The 22,531-nt window shown below is 41.2% G+C and overlaps 2 protein-coding genes across 5 annotated transcripts in view; one reads left to right on the forward strand and one right to left on the reverse strand.

The window, feature by feature from the left end:
* The first annotated feature begins 588 nt into the window (after nucleotides 1-588).
* Nucleotides 589-20,545, forward strand: PCNX4 (pecanex 4). 4 transcript variants are annotated; one of them, XM_090034305.1, is made up of 11 exons: nucleotides 589-713; nucleotides 5,595-6,321; nucleotides 8,019-8,198; nucleotides 8,288-8,802; nucleotides 9,646-9,746; nucleotides 9,880-10,002; nucleotides 10,268-10,631; nucleotides 15,242-15,345; nucleotides 16,199-17,253; nucleotides 17,566-17,752; nucleotides 18,324-20,545. In XM_090034305.1, the coding sequence occupies exons 2-11, from the start codon at nucleotides 5,633-5,635 to the stop codon at nucleotides 18,573-18,575; spliced, it is 3,570 nt and encodes a 1,189-aa protein (XP_089890431.1). In that variant the 5' UTR covers nucleotides 589-713; nucleotides 5,595-5,632; the 3' UTR covers nucleotides 18,576-20,545. The 4 variants fall into 4 exon arrangements, with proteins under 4 accessions (XP_089890431.1, XP_089890430.1, XP_089890432.1 ...); XM_090034304.1 differs by having other exon boundaries at nucleotides 633-927; XM_090034306.1 differs by lacking the exon at nucleotides 9,880-10,002 and having other exon boundaries at nucleotides 633-927.
* The window catches only part of DHRS7 (dehydrogenase/reductase 7), a 46,272-nt gene continuing 38,294 nt past the window's right edge, over nucleotides 14,554-22,531 (reverse strand). The window contains exon 7 of the mRNA XM_090034308.1: nucleotides 14,554-14,782. Coding sequence (XP_089890434.1) covers nucleotides 14,717-14,782 — 66 coding nt within the window. The 3' untranslated portion in view covers nucleotides 14,554-14,716. The remainder of the gene's footprint in view (nucleotides 14,783-22,531) is intronic.

The raw sequence follows: 22,531 nt of genomic DNA on the forward strand, positions 1-22,531 counted from the left end.
CCACCACCCACGGGATCTCGCTGTCCCCCACCCTGCCACGTTCATGGCAGCGGGGACAGAGGCACTACCCCCGCCAGTGACTGGCACCTCCTGGATCTGGGGGGGAGAGGGACACCCGCAGTAGCCACCGACCCTGTCAGGGGGGACACCAGTCCTTCCGACGGCACCCCTATTCTCGAGGTTCCTCGACGGCCACCCCGGGTCTGGAGGAGCTTCCCTACGAGAGGCCGGCTCACTTCCATCGGTTCCTGGCTGCTGGGGCGGGATGGGCCCTCGGCACACCCCTGCCCGCGCAGGAGCCCGTCGCCCGTCCGCTCGGAAGCGACGCTCGAGGGGCGCCGTGAGGAAAGGGTTACGAAGCGCTAATGGCGACGCGCTCGCCCTAGGGACACGGGGGCAAAGCCGGTATTGTTTCTTCCACCGACTCAAAGTCCTCGGAGGATTTCTCCGCGCGTGGCCCCGTCGCCGGCAGGTCGGGGCTGCTTGCGGACCCTCTCACACGCGCGGGGCCTCGGGCGGGTAGAGGCCGTACCCCCGCAAGGGGAGAGGAGCGGAGCGGACCGGACGCGACGGCCGCGCCCCGTCCTGAGAGAGCAGCCGCCATCTTGTGCGGGGCCCCGCCCACGGGGAGGCGGGTCCGCCATGCAGCTCCGCGCCTCGCCGCTCCCGCCAGGGGGCAAGATGGCGGCGGGGGAGGGCGGTTCGCGCCCCCGGTAGGTCGTTGTCGGGCCCCGGCACGAACCGGCCTCAGTTGCCCCGTGTGTAAAATGGGGGTAGCGCCACCCTCCCGGCCCCGGCCCCGGGGCCCGCAGTGCCGCGCTTCCCGGAGGGGCCCCAACGCCCACGCGGAGGGGGCTTGAGGGGACTGCACCCCTCCACCGTCCGCGACGCCGCCCCCCTCGGCGGCCGCTGGCCCCTTCCCTGGAGGTAAACGTGACGAGTGTCAACGCGGAAGGCCTTGGCGCCGTGAAGGGACCCGGGCGGCGTCGGTAGCACGTCCTGCTCAAGGGGGTCGTCGCGGCCGGTCTGCGTTTATGGCGCGATTGGCCCGTAAACGCGTGTCCGGTGCTTGGGGCGGGGCCGCTCCACAGGCGAATCGTGCGAAGCGGCAATCGTGGGGTTCACCGGCGAATCGTGCAATAAATGTTAAGTGCATGATTGTTGCTTGGCGCGTGTGGCCCATCTAGGTTTATTGCGCGATTCGCCCATTAAGTACATAATATTTGCTTGGCGCGTGTGGCCGGTCTACATTTATTGTGTGATTCACTCATTAGGTGCATGATCACTGCTTGGCACATGTGGCCGATCTACATTTATTGTACAATTTGCCTGTTAAGTGCATGTTCATTGCTTCGTACATGTGGCCGATCTACATTTATTGCGCAATCCTCCCATTAAGTGCATGTGTGACTGGTCTACATTTATTGTGCGATTCACCTGTCAATTGCAGTAGATACATCATGTGTTGCAAGGGCCTAAGAAATGTGCCTCATTTTTGTTATCATAGTATCTAAGACGCATTGATACATGGAGACCTGTAGGCCTGGGAGTTCAGCTGGTCCCTGACTTGGTATCCAGGCTGGCATGCTACAGGCAGATCCCAGGCTCAGAAATCCTGGTGTTCAGGTACCCCTGGGCGCCCTGGATCTTATCCAAGAGGTGATGAGATGAGCAGAGAAGGAAGGTGCAGGCTCTCCATGCCTGGCCCCTCTGCAAGGAGGGAAGCGCTGTAGCATAGCTGGAGCTGGGGATAAAGAACTGGGAATAGGGAACCAGGAATAAGGACTTTGGCCTCGCTGTATTACAGAGACTAGCTTTGAAATGGGACATCAGTCAGTTCACACGTGTGATGGGATGGAGGGGGCCCTGTTGCAGCGGGGGGACTTGAGTCCAGCCAGGCTGAAAACGACTGGTCTGTAGCATGGTTGTCTCTGTTTTCTTTCTGCAGAGGTAGGTCTGTGCGGTCACAGGTGCTGCAACAGCGGTCTCCTATTGGCTTCGGTAGATGCGTCACTGAGAGCAGCTGGTGTTTGGGCTTAACTACCCCTGCCATGCCTGGTGTTACCACCCTGTAGAGCTGGACTTGATTGACTTTCATGATCGTGAAGCTTGAGAGTAATAGTTAAGATCCCTATGGGCTTAGTAGAGTCTATGCCTCTTCCTTCTTTCTGAGGTAACAATTCTGGCTGGAGGGGAGAGGCACTTTTTTTTTTTCTGTCGTTTTGTTAATCCTCTTGATGCCTTTTAGTCAAGGGCGGGAGTGACAGGTATAGCATTACAGTGGAAAGGTTTAAGCACAGGTTTTGCAACATTTCCTAAAGCTGAGACTTGTCGTTTGTCTAATCTCTTCTGGAAGGCCTCTCCCTCCTTGCATCACAGCAACCACGATGGCTTTATCCCTCAGCTTTTGCCCAGTTCATCCTGGGTTTTGTCCTTTGTGTTGCTGCCCTGGAGTGTGTGGTCCGTAGATTGAAAACTGGTGTTTGATGTAACTCAGTCTTAATCCATGAAGGAAAAGCTAATAATGTTTTCCTTGCTGATTAGAACAGATTGCTGTAGTGTTTTGTGAAGCTAATTATGTTCAAACACACTGCCAGGTGTATTTATGTGATGGTGTCTGCTGCACTTGCTTGAGCAGAAAGACACCTACATGGTTTTCATTGGAAATTTGAGGCCTGTATTTTTCTGGTTCTGCTTGTATTAGCAGATGGTTAATTACTATGTTAACTCATTATGGTGATAACTCATAATCCCATATGTCAGTGCTGTCCAAAGTGGGGTGCGGAAGACGATCTATTGGGGTACAGGAAGAAAATATTAGAACTTCTATTTATAGTTATTTTTTTTATCTAAAAAAATAAGAAAGAAATTAAGCTTTACTAATATTTAATATACGGATTTACACTGGCGCCCTCACTCGGTCCGTATGTCAAAGAAATAAATATGCATATATTGGGGGTGCGTGCTCAAAAATTTTCTACTGATAGGGGTGCACAATCAAAAAAGTTTGGAGACCACTGCCATATGTTATGGCATCATAATTTCAGTAAATGAGAAGTATACAGTTCGCATTCCATACTGTGCTCTGAAATACAGGCAGTCCTCGGCTTACAGCATTTTGTACTTACAACGTTTATAAATTTCAACTTTATGACATCAGTTTCGACTTACAACGCTTGATCAGATGTGATGCCACACCAGCGAACAAGTTCGCTGCATCACTCATCCCCCTGGAGAACATCTGTCCAAACTTCCTTGGACACTTTCTTTAAGGACAAGACTCCAGAAAAACCTGCAGCCGAGACTCCTGAGAAGACTCCAGCCAAGAGCCCTTCAAAAAGTCCAGCAAAGTCACCTGAAAGGATCCTTCCAAATCAACAAGATTGCTATTTACAGTATAAATACATTAATGCAGCTATATTACTCATCTATAATTGATCAAGTACAAAATTCTGGGGCATTTTTGGTGAAAATAGGGTAATCGGGCCTTGGTTCAGGAACCAATCCCCCATTTATAACATTGTTTCTTTTGAGAAAATTGGTTCCAAGTTACCTTTCGACTTAAGATGCAGTTTGCAGGAACCAATTGTGTCGTAAGTCTGAGGACTGCCTGTATCAAAATTAGGGGTTTCCTTCAAAAGCCATCCCATCAGCAGCTCCAAGAACTTCAAATTATAGTTCGCAGTCTCCTATCTGTAGAGAACAAGGATGGTTTCATAGTTAGGGCACTAGAGCAGAATTTGTGAAACCAAGATTTCTGCCCCTGCTGTGGCTTTTCTCTGTGACCTTGGGTAAAGTCTCACTGTGCCTCAGTTCCCCATCTGTAAAACAGGAATAGTATTTTCCCTTTCCTATTTCACAAGTATAATTGTACTGAAAGACTTTGTGAGGTTAAGAAATGTACATCACCCCTGTTGTCATAGGATCTAAGATGCATAGATGTATGTAAACCTTGTCTGGCAATAACAAACTGTTACCATCCAGCCCAGCCTGGTAACCAGGCAAGATCCCAGTCTGGAACTGCCAGTCATGCAGGAGAGCTGTGTTCTGTGTAGTGCCGTTGCTAGGACATGCTCAACCTTTTTTTGAGGGTCCAGACCTAACATATCCATTTTGAGGTCAGATAAAAATGTTTAAGATTGCTTGGTTCCCATATGTGTTATTTTAAGTCTCTGATTTCTTATGTAAATATTTTTATGGCTTTATGGTGCCTTTATAATATCTACTGTTGCTTTGGATTGCACCCAAGTAGAAGAATCATATTTTGGGTTTCACTCAAATATGCCTGTTGTTTACACAGGACTTGTAGTCTAAATATGTTTTATTGATTAATATTATGTGTGCGTTTGAAAAAATATAAATTTAGAAAAGAGAATACAGACTAAAGCTAAGCAAACAATAAAAAACCCAGCAAAAATACAGCTGCCAGCATTTTGTCTTTGAGTTTCACCCCTGATTTGTTTCTTTTAAAACCAGGTTCTTTATATGCACTTGAGTGCAGTTTTTGTACAACAAAGTTTTTGGGTATGTTTTTTTAAAATCTGGCATCATTGCATATGCAGTACTTAAAAATGCTATTCCTTTTTATTTACATGATTCCAGTGTCTTGCATGCAAACAGATTTTTTTTCAGATATGCTGTTAGAAAATTTTACTAGGAAGTGTATCTATATTACAGTTACAAACTGTAGACCTTATTGGAATGAACAGCCCTCTCCAATATGTGTATGTTGGTAGTGTTTCCACATTACACATTTAATTGTTTTTTTCACCTTGGTTACAAGAAATGCAGGTATCACAGTAGTTATGGAAAATTATATTTCTTTCTTCTATCGTGACAGCTCATTATAAGGACAGTATATTACAACTTTATATTTTATCACAGAGCATTGTGCATTAGTTTAAAGGAATGTGAAAGCAAATATCAATTGGAGAAAATGCCTACTATTGGCCAGTCACATGGATGCAAAAATTCTGCATAAGTCTCATCTCCATTGTTTCTAATGCAGTGCTGTGTCCCAGTACGTACTTGCAGACTATGTGATTATTCCCTCCATGAATATAAGCTGTATCTTGTTCACTCAAGCACTTAAGTATTAAATATTCTAGTAGGAGGACACAGGCTTGGCAAATCCATTGCATTAATGCCTTCTTTTCTTGCGACACTTGTAGCGATAATAATCAAATATAAGGCTGACAGTACATGTCTGGTAGAAGGCAATTAGGATTAAAATCCTTCTTTCATTGAATTCTAGTTTTATCCCCAGATATGTTTTTTAAAAAGTGACTGCTACTAGGCTCTTTTGTTCTCAGTCCTGTTTTCTACTACAGTCCTTAGTTTAAGAAGTCCTGCCTCTTGTCCTTTGGTTGGGCAAATTAGTATATTTTTTATTTAGAAATATATTATAAACTATACAATAATGTTTTCCCATTTTAAAGTTTGCTAATAGTCATGCAGTTTAGCAAAACCTGGTGGAACTCTGTGGCTCTATAAAAAAAGGGCAAAGCAATTTTATCTTATAGTGAAGTTTTGAGTTGCATTTAGTGACATTGGTTTTTTCTTTTTTTCTTTTTCCTTTCGTTGTTTCACTACAGGAAAAATGAAACACATCCAAGATTCCTGAATAATAAGAATGGGTCCAGATGTACCACTACTAAATGATTACAAGCAGGAGTTCTTCTTGAAGCGCTTTCCACAGACTGTCCTGGGAGGTCCCCGATTTAAATTAGGCTATTGTGCCCCTCCTTACATATATGTGAATCAGATTATTCTTTTCCTAACACCATGGGTTTTGGGGGGAGTAGGAACACTTTTGTACCAGTTAGATATTATGAAAGACTATTACACTGCAGCACTTTCAGGAGGACTGATGCTTGTTACAGCACTTATTCTCCAGTTGACAAATCTGCATGCGAGACAGAGAACGGTGACAGTAGAAAGAATGCAGGTTCCAAATACCCTAACAGATGAAGACGAGTATGAATTTTCTAGCTGTTTAGGTTCAGAGACAGTAAAATTTATTATTCCAGGCAAGAAGTATATAGTGAACACCGTTTTTCATTCCTTTGTTGCTGGGGTCATGTGTGGTTTGGGCACTTGGTATTTGCTACCAAACAGAATAACTTTGCTGTATGATAACGTTGGAGGAACTGTTATGATCTTTGTGTTTGGATGGGTGACTATATGTATAGGAGAATATTCATTAATCATAAATACGGCTACAGAGACAGCTGCTTTCCAAGCACTGGATACTTACGAAATTACTGCTTTGATGAGACCTTTCTATATTTTTGTCTTTATTGCAGTGGATGTTGCATACAGGTAAACCTAAGTTAATGTTTATGTAATTTAATGTTGATTAACATATGCAGATACCTTGGTGGATGCTGTGAAATAACTCTTGAAAAAGTTGTAGAGATGTTATCCAACTGGAAAAAGCCTGGCATGCTTACAGTAGAAACTCGTGTTTTTACTTTGCATGCAGAAATTTTGGAATTGTGTAGCTTTTCAAGAGAAGTTAAGAGATTCAAAAGTTTTGTCTTGCATAGTTAAAGTTGTCATCTTCAATCACAAACCCAGTAAAGTAGCCTTAAGTATTTGAATCCTTATTCTTTTAGGGATCTATTATCAAGCAATATATTACGGATTTTAAATGTCTTCATTTTATTTTTTCTAAATATATATCAAATTTGCTACTTTTAAATGAGAAGTGAACCTGCCATGAAACTACAGGTCTAAACACTGCACATTCCAGAAAGTTGTGATCTGGATACAAATATTGTACTTCAGCACTTCTTTAATTTAACCCATGTAAAAGGGTTTCAACAAAACCAAAATGAAGCTGCATAGAAGAGACTTTGCATAAATTGTAGTAGGTCCAGAAGTTGGAAACTCTGAAACTCATGAGTTATGATCCATATGAAATTTAGCCTTGGATTGCTAAACGCTTTTGTAGTGGTCTAGATTAGAAAATAGAACATATATTTATATTCTCCTCTTAAGATCTCTCTCTCTCAGCCAAGGTATTTGCAAAGTGTCTTAGGGTAAAAATGTACTTTTTAGTTCCTTTTCATGTGCTCCTTGTTAGGTGTCAGTTATATCAATTTGGCAGGCTACGTCTCATTCTTTAAGTAAATTACGTGTATTAAAAACACAGAACTTAATTCTACTATTCTTCTAGTTTTGCACTTAATTATTTTTTCTTCAGGATTCAGACCACATTGTTCCTTGAGTTAAAGTAATACCTTTTACAGTACATACTTTCTAGACCCTAAACAGGTTTTCCATCCAAATGAAGGAAGATTAGATTTCTGAGATTCCTGATATTTGTAAGCCAAAACTTCCAAGCCTGTTTTCACAGCAAAAAGGGAACAAACCAAATATTTTAAAAATCTTTTAGCATGTGATTTTTAAGATAATTACCACAGGCTTCTTAGTATGTTAGTTAAGTTATGCAGACTTCTTAATATCAGTTTTTTATCTATAGGTTTTTTGTATGTTTGTATATTTACAAAAGGCTTTTATAGTTTTTCTGTACAAAAATACATTGTGACTTAGTCAACATCTGAATTCACTTTTAAGGAGAATTTAGTTACTCATTTAAATTAATTTAAGAGGCTTTGCATATAAGAAAAATGTTGCAGTGATTTAACTTACATTGGTTTAAAATAACGTCTTTACATTTTACATTTAAACAAGACTTTAGTAAAATCTTTGGCTCCTTGTTTTGTGCTTGCCATTTTGGTATAAAATTTCCTAATTTTGAAGCATTCTTTATTTTGGACTGTCACAGTATTCTGGGAGTTCTGTATCTTTGGCATAAAAAGTCATATATGTTATGATGCTTATAGTGTGATAATATCCCAAGCGTTCATTTTAAATATCTAGCTTATCAACAAAAGTCTGAAGATTCTGGCAGTTGAATATGGGTGCATAAATTTTAAACTTGCCTCTATACATACAGTATCTGTTCATATTTCCTTTCGTAGAAGTCAGATATGTTTTTTTCTTTCATCCAGGTTTGCTGGTAACATACCCGTCCTAGAGCAGACAAACCAGATCTTGCACATCTTATTTCTGTTTCTGCCATTCTTATGGGCATTGGGAATTCTGCCTCTGCTTGATGCACTTTTTCTGTGGGGAATGGAACAAGTGTTGGAGTTTGTCTTAGGAGGTTCACCCATGTCGAGTAACACAAAGTAAACTTTATTTCTATAATGATAAATGTAACAGTATAATCTCTAACCCTTTTCTTTTCAAGCAAATCTTTTTTTCTTCTCCTTCACAGGTTATTAGTCATGTTTCTCATTTCTGCTGGAACAGCTATAGCATCGTATTTCATTCCCAGCACTTTTGGTGTGGTCCTCTTCATGACTGGATTTGGGTTCATACTGAGTCTTAACCTAAGTGAGATTGTTTTTTCCTTCAAGGACACTATAAGCAGCCATTTAGCTTCCAGCAAATCTAAGACTCTATCCAGTGGCCCTAGGATACAGTTTGGGCGAAGGGAATTCATTTTCTATTTGACTGTGTTGACATTTGCTCTCGTAGAAGCTAGCCTGCTGCATCACTTTGCTGGTTTTACAGCATTTTCCAAAGACAGTCCCCAAGCTATAGTGAGTTACTTTCTGATCATATTACTCCTAATTATGTGGATTCTTAGAGAGATTCAGAGAGTATACTTGTTTGGAGTCTTCCGAAATCCCTTTTATCCAAAGGATATCAGGACTGTGACTGTGTTCATGGAGAAGCAAAGAAGGCTTATGAAAGTTGGTGTTGTCAGGAGGATTTTACTAACACTAGGTAGGAATTCCACTATCTGCTTTTTGCAAGATAATTAGGGGAGATTAACATGATAGTAACATTTTCTCTGTGTGGGAGTTAAAATATACGTTCTAAGAAGAATTAAGTGGCTGAAAATTTGCATTAAGATTTTTGTGCAGTTGTGCATTCAGAATTATAAGTAACATGCCAAGGTTTTTGAAAGTGACCAGTGGCATGTTGTGTGTTTGTGGTTTTTTGGGTGCTCAGCACAAGGCACCTTAAAAGGGTCTTTAGAATGTGAGTGCTCGGTACTTTCTAGCAGTAGGACTTCCTAGAGGGTCTTAAGCTTGGCACCTGAAAATTGCTGGTCACTTTTTTAAAACCTTTGCTCTCATTTTTGATAAAACAGTACCAAAACAAAATTGAATTGAGAGAATGGACATCAGTTAAAATGTTTGTTCCTTGCAGTCTTTTAATACAAGGTCCAGCCTTGCTTTTACTGAAGTACATGATGGATTTTCCACTTGCTTCAGAGTAGATGGTATTTAGTCCAAAATGAGCTTGTTTTTGTAGATGCAACAGTTTTGGAGACATGATCCAGAAGCACTTTTCACATCATTTATCTTAAGTATTTACCTTAATTCATGATTGTTTTCTGAAGTTAATTGGAATATTCAGTTTGCAGGGTTTGGCCCTGGATAAGAATATGCCATCTTATTTTAATGTTTCAGGAGCAGGGTGGGAAAGGACTTTGTGATGATTACTAATGGCTTGATTGGGACGAGCTAAGATTTCCATTCTGCAATGTACCCTTCATAAAACTGTAGGCTTTTGTAGGAATTTTACAAAGAAAATTATTGACGTCTCTCTTTTTCATTGCAGTGTCTCCATTTGTTATGATAGCATTTATTTCACTAGACTGTTCCCTACAAAATCTTCATTCTGTGTCTGTTTGCATTGGATTCACAAGAATCTTTAGAATGGTAATTTGACATATTTTTAATATGTAGAAGATATTTTTTCCCTAAAGTAATAAGGACTTACAATATACTCCAGGTCAAGAAGCGGGAGAAAGGGTAGATTCCTGGTACCACAAGTAATCAGTCTCTGTCCTAGGTCTGGCAAAATACAGAGAATGCCATGCTGGACATAGTGGTGGTGTCAATAGTACAAATGCTGGTGGTTAATACAGATGTATGGTGGAACAGGAGCCTGGATACAGGAATCAGACTCTTACTGGTAAACGTTCTTTTTTAACTAAGCAGGTAGTTCTTGTTTTATTATTTTATTGTTTCCTAGTCTGTTCTTTTCTGCTTTTTCTAAAATTGGGGCTCAGGACTTGTGGGAATGGAGACGCGTTCTGCACACGCAGAACTGCTCTTACCACAACAGTAAATGACAGTTTCACTTAACCCATAGAATTTTTCTGTGTAAGGCTGAAAGATATCTAGCAATGCTGAATGTGCCAAGATGTATAATAGAAAAATATTTTTGCTATCAACAGGTTGGTGTTGTTCGGGATCGACTACTTCAGTTTATCTCAAAGCTGCAGTTTGCATTAACTGTTCTCTTGACATCGTGGACCGAAAAAAAGCAACGTCGTAAATCCTCCACCACATTAATTACGCTCAACGTTGTTTTCTTCCCTGTTGTATTGGCCTTCATTGCTGTTTCTGCGGTGCTGTCTTCCCCCTTGCTGCCTCTCTTCACTCTTCCGATATTTTTGATCGGGTTTCCCAGACCAATCCGAAGCTGGCCAGGATCTGTGGGTGCGACAGCATCTGTTTGTTCCGATACCGTGTACTACAAGCAGATGGTTCCAAGTCTGGCTGCTGCACTGCAATCTGCACTAGCAGCTGGTAGCTTAGGTAGGTAGATAAGCAAAGCAGGTTGTAAAAGAATTTGCAGATAAGATCACTTAGTACTTTAATGTATACAGTCTTACTGGAGAATTGTTGCATCTGATTTAAATAACTTGCTTTGCTACCTAGGTTAAAATTTCAACACTGTATTTTGTAGGGCTTATTGAAAATGAGAGAGAGAGTGAGTGTGTTTGTGTGTGTGTGTTTATTGCATTCTCCTAACAGAATGCTGTATTTTAATGACCAGTGTAGTGGTGAGAGAATATTGCTCTTGATATTTGTATATATTGAATAAGAACTAGTCTTCCTGAAGTAAAAGGGCTGGGGCTCTGCTGTGTATCAGTTGCTCCCTGGTAATTGCCTGTGGGAGATGACATCTAAATCTTGTAAGTGTGTTGAGGCCCTTCATTGCCATTTGTCCCCTAGACTGGATTTCACAAACCTAGAAAACGGTGGTAACACAGCCTTTTAGCCTTCATCTGTTATAGTGTAGGAGCCTGTACATGGGCAGTTACCACCCCTTAGCTGTTCTGCAGTAAAGACCCATCTCTTATTCCTTAGCAGGTAACCACCAGATGAGTTGTGTGCACCAGATGGGTTTCTAGAGAATAGGTACTAGTTTAGTTGTAAGTTATGGGCAGGAGCCACTTGCTGGCATTCCATATTTATGTAGGAGGTTAGACTAGAGCCTCATAATGATCCTTTTTGTGTCTTAAAATGTATGAGAAGCTGCTTCTGTTTCTTTTTTAATTGTACAGAGGTGAAAAAAAAGATTTACTAGGTCTTGTTTTCCCATTTGAAGACAAAACAATCTCTGAAATGGCAAGAATTTTTCTGAGAAACACTTACCATGCTTGTAACCAGAATCATAGAAAAGTAGGGCTGGAAGGGACCTCTGCAGATTGTCTAGTCCAACCCTCCACCAGAGGCAGAATCATTCTTTTCTAAACCATCCTATACAAAGCCATTTTCTAAGTTATTAGTTAACTAAAGTCAACCCTGATGCAACCATAAAACAAAACACCCTAACCTGCAACAGATAAGGCAGAGGGACAGGGGTAGCCAGTGCAAGGTTGTTAAAATATGTTTGACAGATCCAAGGAAGATGGCAAGACCCTCTGCAGTCTCTACCAGTTGAGCCTGAATTGGTAACCTGGGGAATAATTGTGTGTTTTAGCGTACTGGTAAAGGATAAGTGTTTATCTAAGAAACCTAGATGGCATCCTATGTCAAGAGGCAGAGTTGGAGAGGTCTTGGGATTTAGAGGCAGTAGATATAAGGTTTAGTCACTCAATTGAAGAAGAGATGCAGAGACTTTCGCCAAGTTATATTCAGTGTCTTAAGTATCAGTGCCAAAGATGTGTGAAGTAAAGTAATTTTAGCAAGTTTTCTCAGGAAAAAAGAGAAGCCTCACTTTAAGTCCACTGTGCCAGGCAATAAGAGAACATGTAAGAGCATTTTCATAACAGCAGCTGGGCAGTTACCAAAAATCGCAATTAAAAAAATGCAAAATGTTCGCAAGGAAGTACACTTTATTAGCATGGTGCAATATAAAAGCTTGTTTTAAATGTTGACTATGACTGAATGCTTGCTTTCACAATTATATCTTGCTGCACTATGAAACCAAAATTCATCATTTAAGTTAAAGATGATGCATATGAGCAATGTGCTAGTAGCATACATACTTTGCCACATTTAGGAAGATTTTAGATGTGTTGGTGAAATAATAGTAGGCTTTAACCTAAGGCTGAGAGAAGAACAGCAGTTTGGTTACTTATTTGGCTTTGCCCCTTTACTTCTGAGTAGAAGGGGGCAGGAGCAAACTGATGGGGTACTTCTGTGTGAGTCGGGGAGGTCTAATGGCCAGAGCAGAAAGTTTGATGTGGAAGGACTCCTGAGTATTAGCATTGCCCTTAATTTGTTATGTGACTGTGGACAAATTATTTAGGGGGCAAATCTTAATCAACCATATAAGCACCGAAGGCACAAAAAGCAATCTTCATCACCCCGTTCTGTGCCCACCAAATCACTTAAGCATATAGATTCTTTAGGCACTTCCATTTTGGCTGAAAGCCTTGGACTGCTGTGCCTTCTCTGAAGTAAGCCAGATTGGCCACCTGGTTACCAGTTAGATAGCCTTTGGTTATAAAAACAGAAAGCTCATGCTGCCCTGAGTCAGATGCCTGTGGTCCAAGGAGGAGGAGGAATTCAAACAGACCCCAGTGTCCAGCATTTTCTATTAGCTACCTGTAAGCACATCTACTCAGTACCCACCTGGGAGCTACCTAAGTTTTCCTGTTTGCTGTAGGGAGTTGCTTAACCATGCCAGTTTGGGTCACCTTCCTGGACAAGGCCTCAATAATAACTCTTAAATGGAAGAGCCTACAAGATCAGTTTGAATTGGGCCCTTACACTAATTCTAAAAGCCCATTTAAATTTGATACTCAATTATTTTAAGGTATCCACTTTGACAGGTAGGGCTTGTCCAAGTGATGCTGAGGAACAGGAAACTCCGTTTGGGTTATGGTTGCTCTGTACCTCTGAAACTAATCTGTGAGTCTGGCAAGTTGGATACCCAAAACTGGATGCTCTTGAAAACTGACCTTATTGTCTCTGCAGATAGCCACTATGCCTCACAGGTAAACTGAGATTTGAAAGTATTTGGAGATCCTTGAATAACAATGCATAGGATCATCAATGAGTATTTCTGAGGCGGTAATAAATCAGTTCTTGAATAGTATGATGAGCACTGCAGAGAAATTGAAATCCATAAACAATAAGGCTTTTCCAAATTGAACTGAGAAAACTGCAAAGATAAAAATGCAGTTGTCTTGATGAAGCTTGGTGCCTTTTAGCTGAGCAAGTAGCGACAGTTGATATGCTTTAAAAATTCTTGGTTCCCAAGTGTAAGTTTGGTAATTTAGGACCTGATAGTGCATGTACTGTGGCCTTTTCAATTACTCTTAACTTGTCCCTTAACATATATGCTATGAACTATTTGGCTGGGAGGGCCGATATGGCATCTATGAGCCAGAAGTCCTTTTTTTTGGTTTTATAATTTTATTTTGCATATTCTAAAGTCACTTGGTATATGGAAATTATGACAGGAAAATGATGAGAGAGGATCCTTTAAGCATTTCGACTCCAATCCACAAAGGGGCTTCAGTGTAGTGGGACTGACTATTATCATTTTTTGCTTTTACTCCCTGGAGTGGAATTAGCTGGCCCAGGTTGGAGCCTAAGATTCCTGTGCAATGCAGTGGGGAGATTTAGGTATCTATGAATGGGGTTCACAGCATTCAGCATGTTGAATGGGACAGAGCTGGGGTGGGGGTGGTGTAGCCAAAAGGACGTGTCAAAAAGAAGAAATTCCCCTCCAGATGTAAAGTCTGCAGCCCCAGGTTAGGTGTTTATGTGAGATCAGGATTCACAGTCCAAAGTCCTCTCCTGGATTTAAGTGCCTATGTTTTCTCTTTTGGGGTGGATTACTGACACGTCCCTTTGTATTAAAACACAAGTGTTTGTGACTGTCTTCCCTGTAAGGTGGTTGTTAGGGCAACTGCCCAGGAAGAGGAGAGCCTTGGTTCTGTGCCCTTGCGAGGGAGTTCAGATCCATAACTACTGCCTCCCAGGAGAACGCCCTGACCACCAGACTGCACGCTAGGCTGGGGGGGTGGCGGGTTCACTTTCCACCTCCAAGAATAAGGGACTCGTGGGACCAAAGGGAGAGGATGCCCAGCAATGAGAGCATTCTCCTTGAAAGCAGAGAGCCCTGGTTTTTATCTTTGCTGCTTTATGAATTTTTTTCCAATAACTTACATGTGTAATGCTGCCCCCCTTTATTATTTGATACCTCATCAATTTTTGTGTCCCCTGCAAAATTTACCAGCAAAGATTTTTAAAGATTTTTGTATCGTTTATTGTTAAAAATAATACATTGTTTTTGAATTAGAGTAGAAGCAGCCCTGGTCATTGATATTTCCCTATTAGCCAACACATTTTAAGATCTGTCAGTAGGCCAGGTTTTAGTCTAATATGTGCCTTGTTCATTTCACATAACACAAGCTTTTAAATCCAAGTATTACACGGTACTAAGTCATATGCCTTGCAGCAGTCCAAGTATGCTGCATTAGCATAGTTGTTTTTATCAACCAGGCCTGTAAAAAAAAAAAAAAAAAAAAAAAAAAAAAAGTCAGAAAAAGACAGCAGGTTTGTTTAATAAGATTAACTTCCATGTTGATTTGTACAACCCTCTAAATTTTGTTGGTAAAGCTCAAAATAACTATTGTATTATTTTATGTGGAGCAGATAGGTATTAAGCTAACAAGTGTATAGTCCCTTGGATCATCTTTTACCTTGTTTGAAAAATGTGTTCCTAAATTTAATCCTCTTATCTTTTTGGAAGTTCTCTGATTTTTTTCCATGAATTGTTTAAAATTAAGTAGTTCAGATTGCTGTTCAATGAGTTATTTTAAGATAGAAGTTATTAGACCAGTTCAGTTGATTTCATGCTGGAAGTGTCTCCATAGTGGCTTCCTTTCTTTTGTTTAGAAGAAAAAAAGTAATCAACAAAACGCTGCAGTAAAAATTTAAGGTTCTTTTTCTGCTGTTTTTAGGTCTCTTTTTACCTGGATCACACTACTTGTGCCGTTTTCAGGACAGACTGATATGGATATTGGTGATAGAAAGAGGCTTCACATACTGTTGTGTTAATATTAAGGTGAATATTTACTGAAAACTTTGCTTTGGAAACATGCAAATCCTTTTCTGTTATTTCCTCCCAACAGAACAAGCAAAAGTACTTACATTCTATAAGACTAAGACTCTGTACTGGTTATATTACCTGATCTGGTTTAATTTTGTAAGTAAAAGGGTTTTTCTCAATATTAAGACCATAACATAATCTTTAAAACCATCTGAAGGGCATAGACAAATTGTACCAGAACCTGCAAATCAAGAAATAGTGGGCACATCTACACATTCATTAATGTGCAGTGCCTACTGTGTATTAAATTTAGTACTTGCAAGAGGAAGTACTATATAAATGCTTAGTAGGCTGCTCTGCTGTGCGTTAGTTTGATCGCATGCTTTGTTTTGAACGGTTAATACTCAGTAGACTAATACTACTGCACATTAGCTTAATAGCATGGTCTTTGCTGTGATGCTGTAATGCAGTCAGTCGGTCTACTACGCATTAAGCGTTTTGTGTAGACGCATCCAGTTTCTACAAGCACAGAAGTGCTATATATTTTGAATTGGCTTGTGGTATAAGACTTTAAAACTTAAAGTGGGTATCTGTGAGGACTGAAGATTGTGGCAGATGGAACCAAATGGCTCTAAAGCAAGTTCAGAAGTGGTAGTATTGCATGAAGTACTGTTAGTCAGTCCATCAAATAAGATCCTGAGTGCTATTAAAATTGTAAGTGATTGCTCTGTTAGTTCCAGAAATATTGGAAATACTGGGCATAGTTTCATTTGCTGGAAATAGTTGTTGCAAGAAAAAAAGGCCTGTTAGTTTTTAAAGGCTTGTTCATATGCAGAGTAAAGCTGAATTGTTTCCACTTGTGCTGTAGGGGCTAGAGTTGCAAGAAACCTCCTGTCACACTGCAGAAGCTCACAGAGTTGATGACATTTTTGCAATGGCCTTTGAGCATGAGGAGCATGCAAAGACTCTCTCTCTCAATCATCATTTTGGAAACATTTTAACCCCTTGCACAGCTCTGCCTGTGAGGCTGTATTCTGATGCCAAAAATGTCTTGTCTGGAATAATTGATTCTCATGAAAACTTAAAGCAGCTGAAAGATGATTTTGTTAAAGTGCTTGTGTGGGTGCTTGTCCAGTATTTCTATAATAAATCGAAAACATGTGAGAAGCTGGACAAAGCAGACAAGGACACAGATGAATCATTTCCAATAAACAAACAAGCATTTAACAATACAGTGGAAAGACCCAGGTCTGTAAGGGATGAAGATAGCTTTAGTGTAGAGACAATTGAGGACTGGACTGATGATAGTGATCTTTTTGATCTTGAGCCCACTGGGAGAATGAGAGAGAGAAAAGAAATGGGACCAGCAGCAACTGCACCAAGAATGCATTTGTCTATTCCAGGATCAACTGTAGAAATGCAAAGCAGAGATGGTGCTCTACAAAAGACACCACTTGAAGATAAACTATACAGACCCATTGTACTTGGACTTCCTGCTCTAGATAAAGGAAAAAAGCAGGAAGTGTTAAGACTACCGTCACTTGAATTTAGCTGCTCCTATTCGGAGCTGCTAAGCATACCTGAAGAATGGAGAACAGCACCCATCCCTGCTTCCAAACTCAATGAGATGAGGCAGAGGTTTCCAGAAGAGTGGTACCATTTCATTTTGAGTCAACTGGATTTTTTTCATTTGGAAGAAAAGCCTGCCAGTTTACTTGAAGACCTTGCTAAAGACAAAACTTTGAAAGACTTGTATATCCATGGTGTATTGTCATGTTGTTTTGGTTTGTTTGGACTAGACAGTACAGTTCCTGCTCCTAGTCATGTATTTAGAGCCTACACTGGGGGTATCCCTTGGTCTGTTGGCTTGGATTGGCTGACTGGAAAACCAGAGCTGTTCCAGCTTGCACTGAAAGCATTCAGGTAAGAACTAACTCGGAGTATAACACAAGCACACCTGCAAAAATGAGCATTTATGCTTAAGAGTATACTTGCATCTTTGTAATGTACAATTTTGAATCAGCTTTATTAAGTGAAAGAGCGACCTTATTTAGTGTCCAAATAGTATATACAAATCTGTACTGATATTGAAATTAAATATTTTAGCTCCCATTATCAATAACTAGTTCATATGTTTGATGTAATTGAAACAATGTAACAACCTTTTAAATGGCTTGAGTGGCTTTGTATTTTAAATCATGTTCTGCAGTGTATGTGTGTTTGTGTGTCTTTCAGATATACATTTAAACTCATGGTTGACCAAGCAAGCTTGGGTCCAGTAGAGAGCTTCAAAGAGCTGGTTAACTATCTAGAAGAATATGAAAATGACTGGTACATTGGTTTGGTATCTGATATTGAGTGGCAACAAGCAATTTTAAAAGAAAAGCCATATCTCTTTTCCTTGGGGCATGATCCTAACATGGTAAGAGGAAAATTTTGCTGATGAGCAGGATTAAAGTATTTTTTCCTCTGCTTATTTCTTAGTCTGCCTGCCTTACAAGATACGAGAGCTTTGCACTCAAAGAATTAGTTAGTGCTCGACTGACTCCTGTGTGCCTATTCTTTGAAATTGCCAGGCAGCTGTTCAGCAGATGCAGCAGTATTTGCTGACTCTGCTGTGATATTCCTCTGTACAAGGACAGAGCAGCTAGGACTTGAGTCTTGTTAATAATAAGCCTTCCTCTGCGCAGATAATATGCAGCAGTGTAGTCTAGAGTCCTATACCCCTTTCATTTTCCAGTGATCCGTTCCCACTGTTTAGTATATGTGACATTTTGGGATCAAAGCATTGCCAAATTGAAAACCTGACCCTTGCTACTTTTATACAGTCTCCTCTGTTTCCTGTGTTGTCATTGAAAATTTCCAAGGAGTCAGTGTTACGGCTCAGTGCTCAGCATGCAAGCTCTGTTTTTCACTTCATACCAGAAATTTCTGTGTTAACGCTGACTAGAACATGTGCCAAGCATTCCTAAGTATGGTTTTACTTTTTTAAGGGAGTTTACACTGGGAGAGTGCTCACCCTTCAGGAGCTGCTAGTGCAGGTGGGAAAGTTAAATGGTGATGCTGTCCGAGGTCAATGGGCAAACCTTTCCTGGGAGCTGCTGTACGCTACCAACGATGATGAGGAACGCTACAGCATACAAGCGCACCCGGTCCTCCTGAGGAACCTGACTGTGCAGGCGGCCGACCCACCCCTCGGCTATCCCGTCTATTCATCAGAACCTCTGCATGTGCCTTTGTTTTAGACTTTGTGCTGCATGTGGGGAAGCAAAAAGCAATGCTGCATTTTACACTAGAAGTATGAAGATCCTGCTCTCGAAGTGGCACTGGATGGCTGTGCTGAACCAATAAGGACTGATTTGCACAGAAACGGTGCTAGCCAGAGGCAAATTCTACAGCAGGCAACCTGTTTTTCAAAATACCATCTCCTTTGTTGCTGTCAGGACAAGAAGCCACTGCTTCAAGATGCCCTGATTTCCAATTCACAGAAGAGACATAATTCTGGCCATTAACTCCTTATGGTACATTCTGATTTTTTTTTTTTCCTTTTCTTTTTTACTAGTCTGACAGGTGACTTGCATGAGTAGGCAGGTTACAGCTCATTATAGTACAGCAAACCACAGAGTTGGTCACCAAAGTGTACATACAACTATTTATATGTATTTTTTTATTCTGATCATTTTATATATACAATTGAGTTTAATTTTAGCACTTGTTTAAAATATATGGCTGTAAATATCATCCTTAATTGTAGTGTGCTACCAGCTGCTATATAATAAGGGAAGTCTGGAAGAAGTATTTTTACAGAAATGTACACATATGAGGGCAAGAAAGGTTTTGTAAATTAGCAACCTGAATCTTGCCATTTTACTAAAAACAATCTACGAGGGGTGTTTCAGAAAGTAACAGCAATACTGCAATAAAACCCCATTTTTGTGCGGCGATCATTTTCTGAGCCGCATCACTTCTCTACAGTCATAAACCATGGGTGCATTCAACAATGCCACCGTCAGTGTTCCCTGCTGCTGCATAGTTCCCACTTTGCTACAAGGCATGCCACGTGGGCAGCCATTTTGCTGTTAGTTTCTGAAAGACTCTCGTGTGTTAGGGGTTGGCAGCAGTATGGCCTGCAGGCTGGATCGGACCCGGCTCAGAAACGTGAGGTTTTGGCAGTGAGTGTGCTCCCCATGCTGCCGCAGGGTGGAGTACCAGTGGCAGCATGCACCCCATGCTACCACAGGGATAAACGCCAGCCCACCTGCCTCTGACCTTGGGTGATCATCCTGGCCAGCAGGCAGAAAAGGTTGCCTATCTCTGGTCTATGTGATTCTGCTGATGGGAAGACCACATAAGTAAAAAGGAAACCCGGTGTTGGCTCCAAGAGGATTAGTTTTCTCAGGGTAGCATTTGTGAAAATTGTACTTTTTATAAAATGTGTTTTTATCTTGCATTATTCCTTGACGACAACAACAGGGGAAGCTTGAAACCTTTTTAGAAGAACTTTCTCTACTTTTTATTCCAGAGTTACTGCTTTCATTTAACTATTCCTAGGCCCTTCCTGGTATAGATTTGGCAGTCAGTTCCTTCATAGTAGTACTAGTATCTTTGAAAACACTTTTGGGCCACTTAACATGTCTCAAGTGACTTGTTCAAATTATTCATATAGTGGTCTGTATTAGATAAAACTGAAATACCACTGCTGCCATTTGCCAGTAGTTACTTGGTAAGTCACCCCCTGCCCCCCCCCCCCCAACTTAAGCAATTATGGTGGAGCTGTTAGCTATTATTCACCAAGATGTAAGTAATTGCCTTTTTTCTCTAAAGTGAATTTAAATCAGATCAGTTTCATGTGGAAATTATTTGTACTTCAGTGTCTTCAGTCTTAATATTACACAACACTGATCATTCGGTGTGCATCACTGACCTTTAAGTCTTTTCTCGTATCAGCAAAGACTGAACAGAGGCCAGCCTGCTGCTGAATTTGCTGATGCAAGGAGAAGAGGCATACCTTTCAGTTAATCCCTTTAGGCAATCATGTAGTTATATTAGCAGATTATGCAAGCCATGTGCTTGTTAAACAGAGTTTAAAGGGTACAAATATTTATAAGAGATCTTGGAAGTATTAAGGAGGTTCCTGTTGTAAACCCATGATGTGATCTTCTAACATTCACAGTCAGCCCTACACATGGAACATTAAATCTGCTTCAGACTCTGATTTCTTATTCAACTTTCAGAAAAGTAACTTTTTTAAGAGAGAAATTTTGAGTTACTTAAAATGGGTGAAGCCCATGTCTTGCTCACCTCTGGGATGGCAGGTGGATTATAGAATGAGATGTTCGGGACATAGAAATGATCACCAGAAGCTTTCTAGCTAGGTAATGGAAATTGTCTTCAACCCCAGGAAAAAAGTTGTTTAAAAAAGGTTGGATGTGTTCAGTTCTTCTCCTGCCAGCATTTTGGGGACAAAACAGTGATTTTCATTCTTCCCATGGGGCAAACTGAGTTTCAGTGTTGCTTGGACTGCCTCCACCCCACTTATGCTTGCATATTGCTGGGGAAGGGGTAGCAGCTATCTATGTGGTCTAGAAGGATTTAGGAACATGGGTTTCTTATGATGAAATGTGCTTTGTCCTCTTACGGAATAACTTACTAATTTTGCCTCTCTGTTCCTCCTCGTTTTGTACCCTGAAATGTTTGCCCTTTTCTCTCTGCCCCTTGGTCTCTAATCTGCTCCTCTCTGTGCTTAGTTCCCTTTTCTCACTAAAGGAAACAACACAAGTTTCTGCAAGGACTGTCTTCTAAGAGAGGTCCTACTTACAAAGCTGCTGAGCTAGTTTCTCCTTTGCCATAAGTGAATTTATAGCTTGATACTTTTTTTTTTTTATGAAAAACATTTGTAGACATCTGGAAACAAATTGGAAAGCTAGCTCACAACCTGCCAGTTCTCACCAGCCACCAGCAAGTGCTCCAGAAAATGGAAGCCACTAGTATTATGTGAAAATCATCTGCATATGTGCAGCACACAGCTAATTGTATTCAATTATGTGGGTTGACCACAGCCTATTACTACATGTTTAACAGACTGCACTGCGAGCATTGGTGCAAGTAGGCACCAGCTTTACAAGCCAGTGTCCAGTTCATCTCCAGCAGTTTTTGCACAAATTGTAATAGCATTACAGACTTCATGCTAATATAACAACAGGCAAATTGTCTGAGGTGAAAAAAGCAGAAAAGTTAAGAGGCTGGAAAAGTGACTGATATTATGAAAACGGTTATGATGATTACTTTGTTGTATTACCCATTTCAAACAGTGATTCTCAGTTAGGCTGCCACAGTACCTTGGGGTGTATTGGTTTTTGCAAGGGGGCTGCAGGGTGCTGTGCAGTGTTAACACTAAGGTGTGCAAACACGGGTACAGCATAAACCTAGAGATTTCAGGTAGGAGTCCCACTAGACCAGCTGTGGTCTTTATGAATTCTTTGTGACAGAAGAATTGCTCTAGTGTTTTTTCTACATGCACAAAACTGAAAACTAAAGGCTGGCACTTTCCAAAGGGTGCCTGGAGTCTAGAAGCACTGGATCAGAGCTTCAACACCTTTCCTTTGAAGATGGTACGTTAATATTATATACCGGTAAGTGTTGTGGCATTGGAAGGCTCTGGAATATGGAGTTTTACATCAGTGAACCGAGTTAAGCCATCCATTCTTTGAGAACAGCATCAACCACAGAAACACTCCATGTTGGTTATTTTCCTGCACAGTAATTTGTAGTGGTAGGCAGCCACAAGTGTAGCACTCCCAATCAGGGGTGGAGGTTCAGATGCAAGTGCTCAATAGGTAGCACGAAACAGCACTGTTCTGCTTCAGCTTCCATTTTGATGTTTCAGTAGAATGCTGTTTCGTTTCATTTCATTTCGAAAGCACCGAAACAGCAAAACAGTTTTGACGTTTCACCCGTATGCTATTCCGGACCCAGCATCAGGAAGATTGGTGCTGCCGCTGGCCCTAGCTGGCAGCACCAACCTCCTGTGATCCAACAGGCGGATCAGGGGCCGTCACCCCCGGGAGAAGTCCAGCGCAGCCCTCCCAGCGGTATGGGCAAGCCCCCAATCTGCCTGCCGGATCACAGGAGACCGATGCTGCCAGCTGGGGCTAGCAGCAGCACCAATCTTCCTGGCGTGGGCTGTGCTCAGCGCCAGTCC

The sequence above is a fragment of the Crocodylus siamensis genome, chromosome 2, assembly GCF_052110815.1.
Source record: "Crocodylus siamensis isolate JL-2025a chromosome 2, ASM5211081v1, whole genome shotgun sequence".
Lineage (NCBI taxonomy): Eukaryota > Metazoa > Chordata > Crocodylia > Crocodylidae > Crocodylus > Crocodylus siamensis.

Bases quoted from the DNA above. Each gene is read 5' to 3' on its own strand.
- PCNX4 (XM_090034305.1), top strand. From the start codon at position 5,633: ATGGGTCCAGATGTACCACTACTAAATGATTACAAGCAGGAGTTCTTC. The intron at 9,747-9,879 runs GTAATTTGACAT...TCTCTGTCCTAG, and splicing joins TCACAAGAATCTTTAGAATG to GTCTGGCAAAATACAGAGAA. The intron at 17,753-18,323 runs GTAAGAGGAAAA...TACTTTTTTAAG, and splicing joins TGGGGCATGATCCTAACATG to GGAGTTTACACTGGGAGAGT.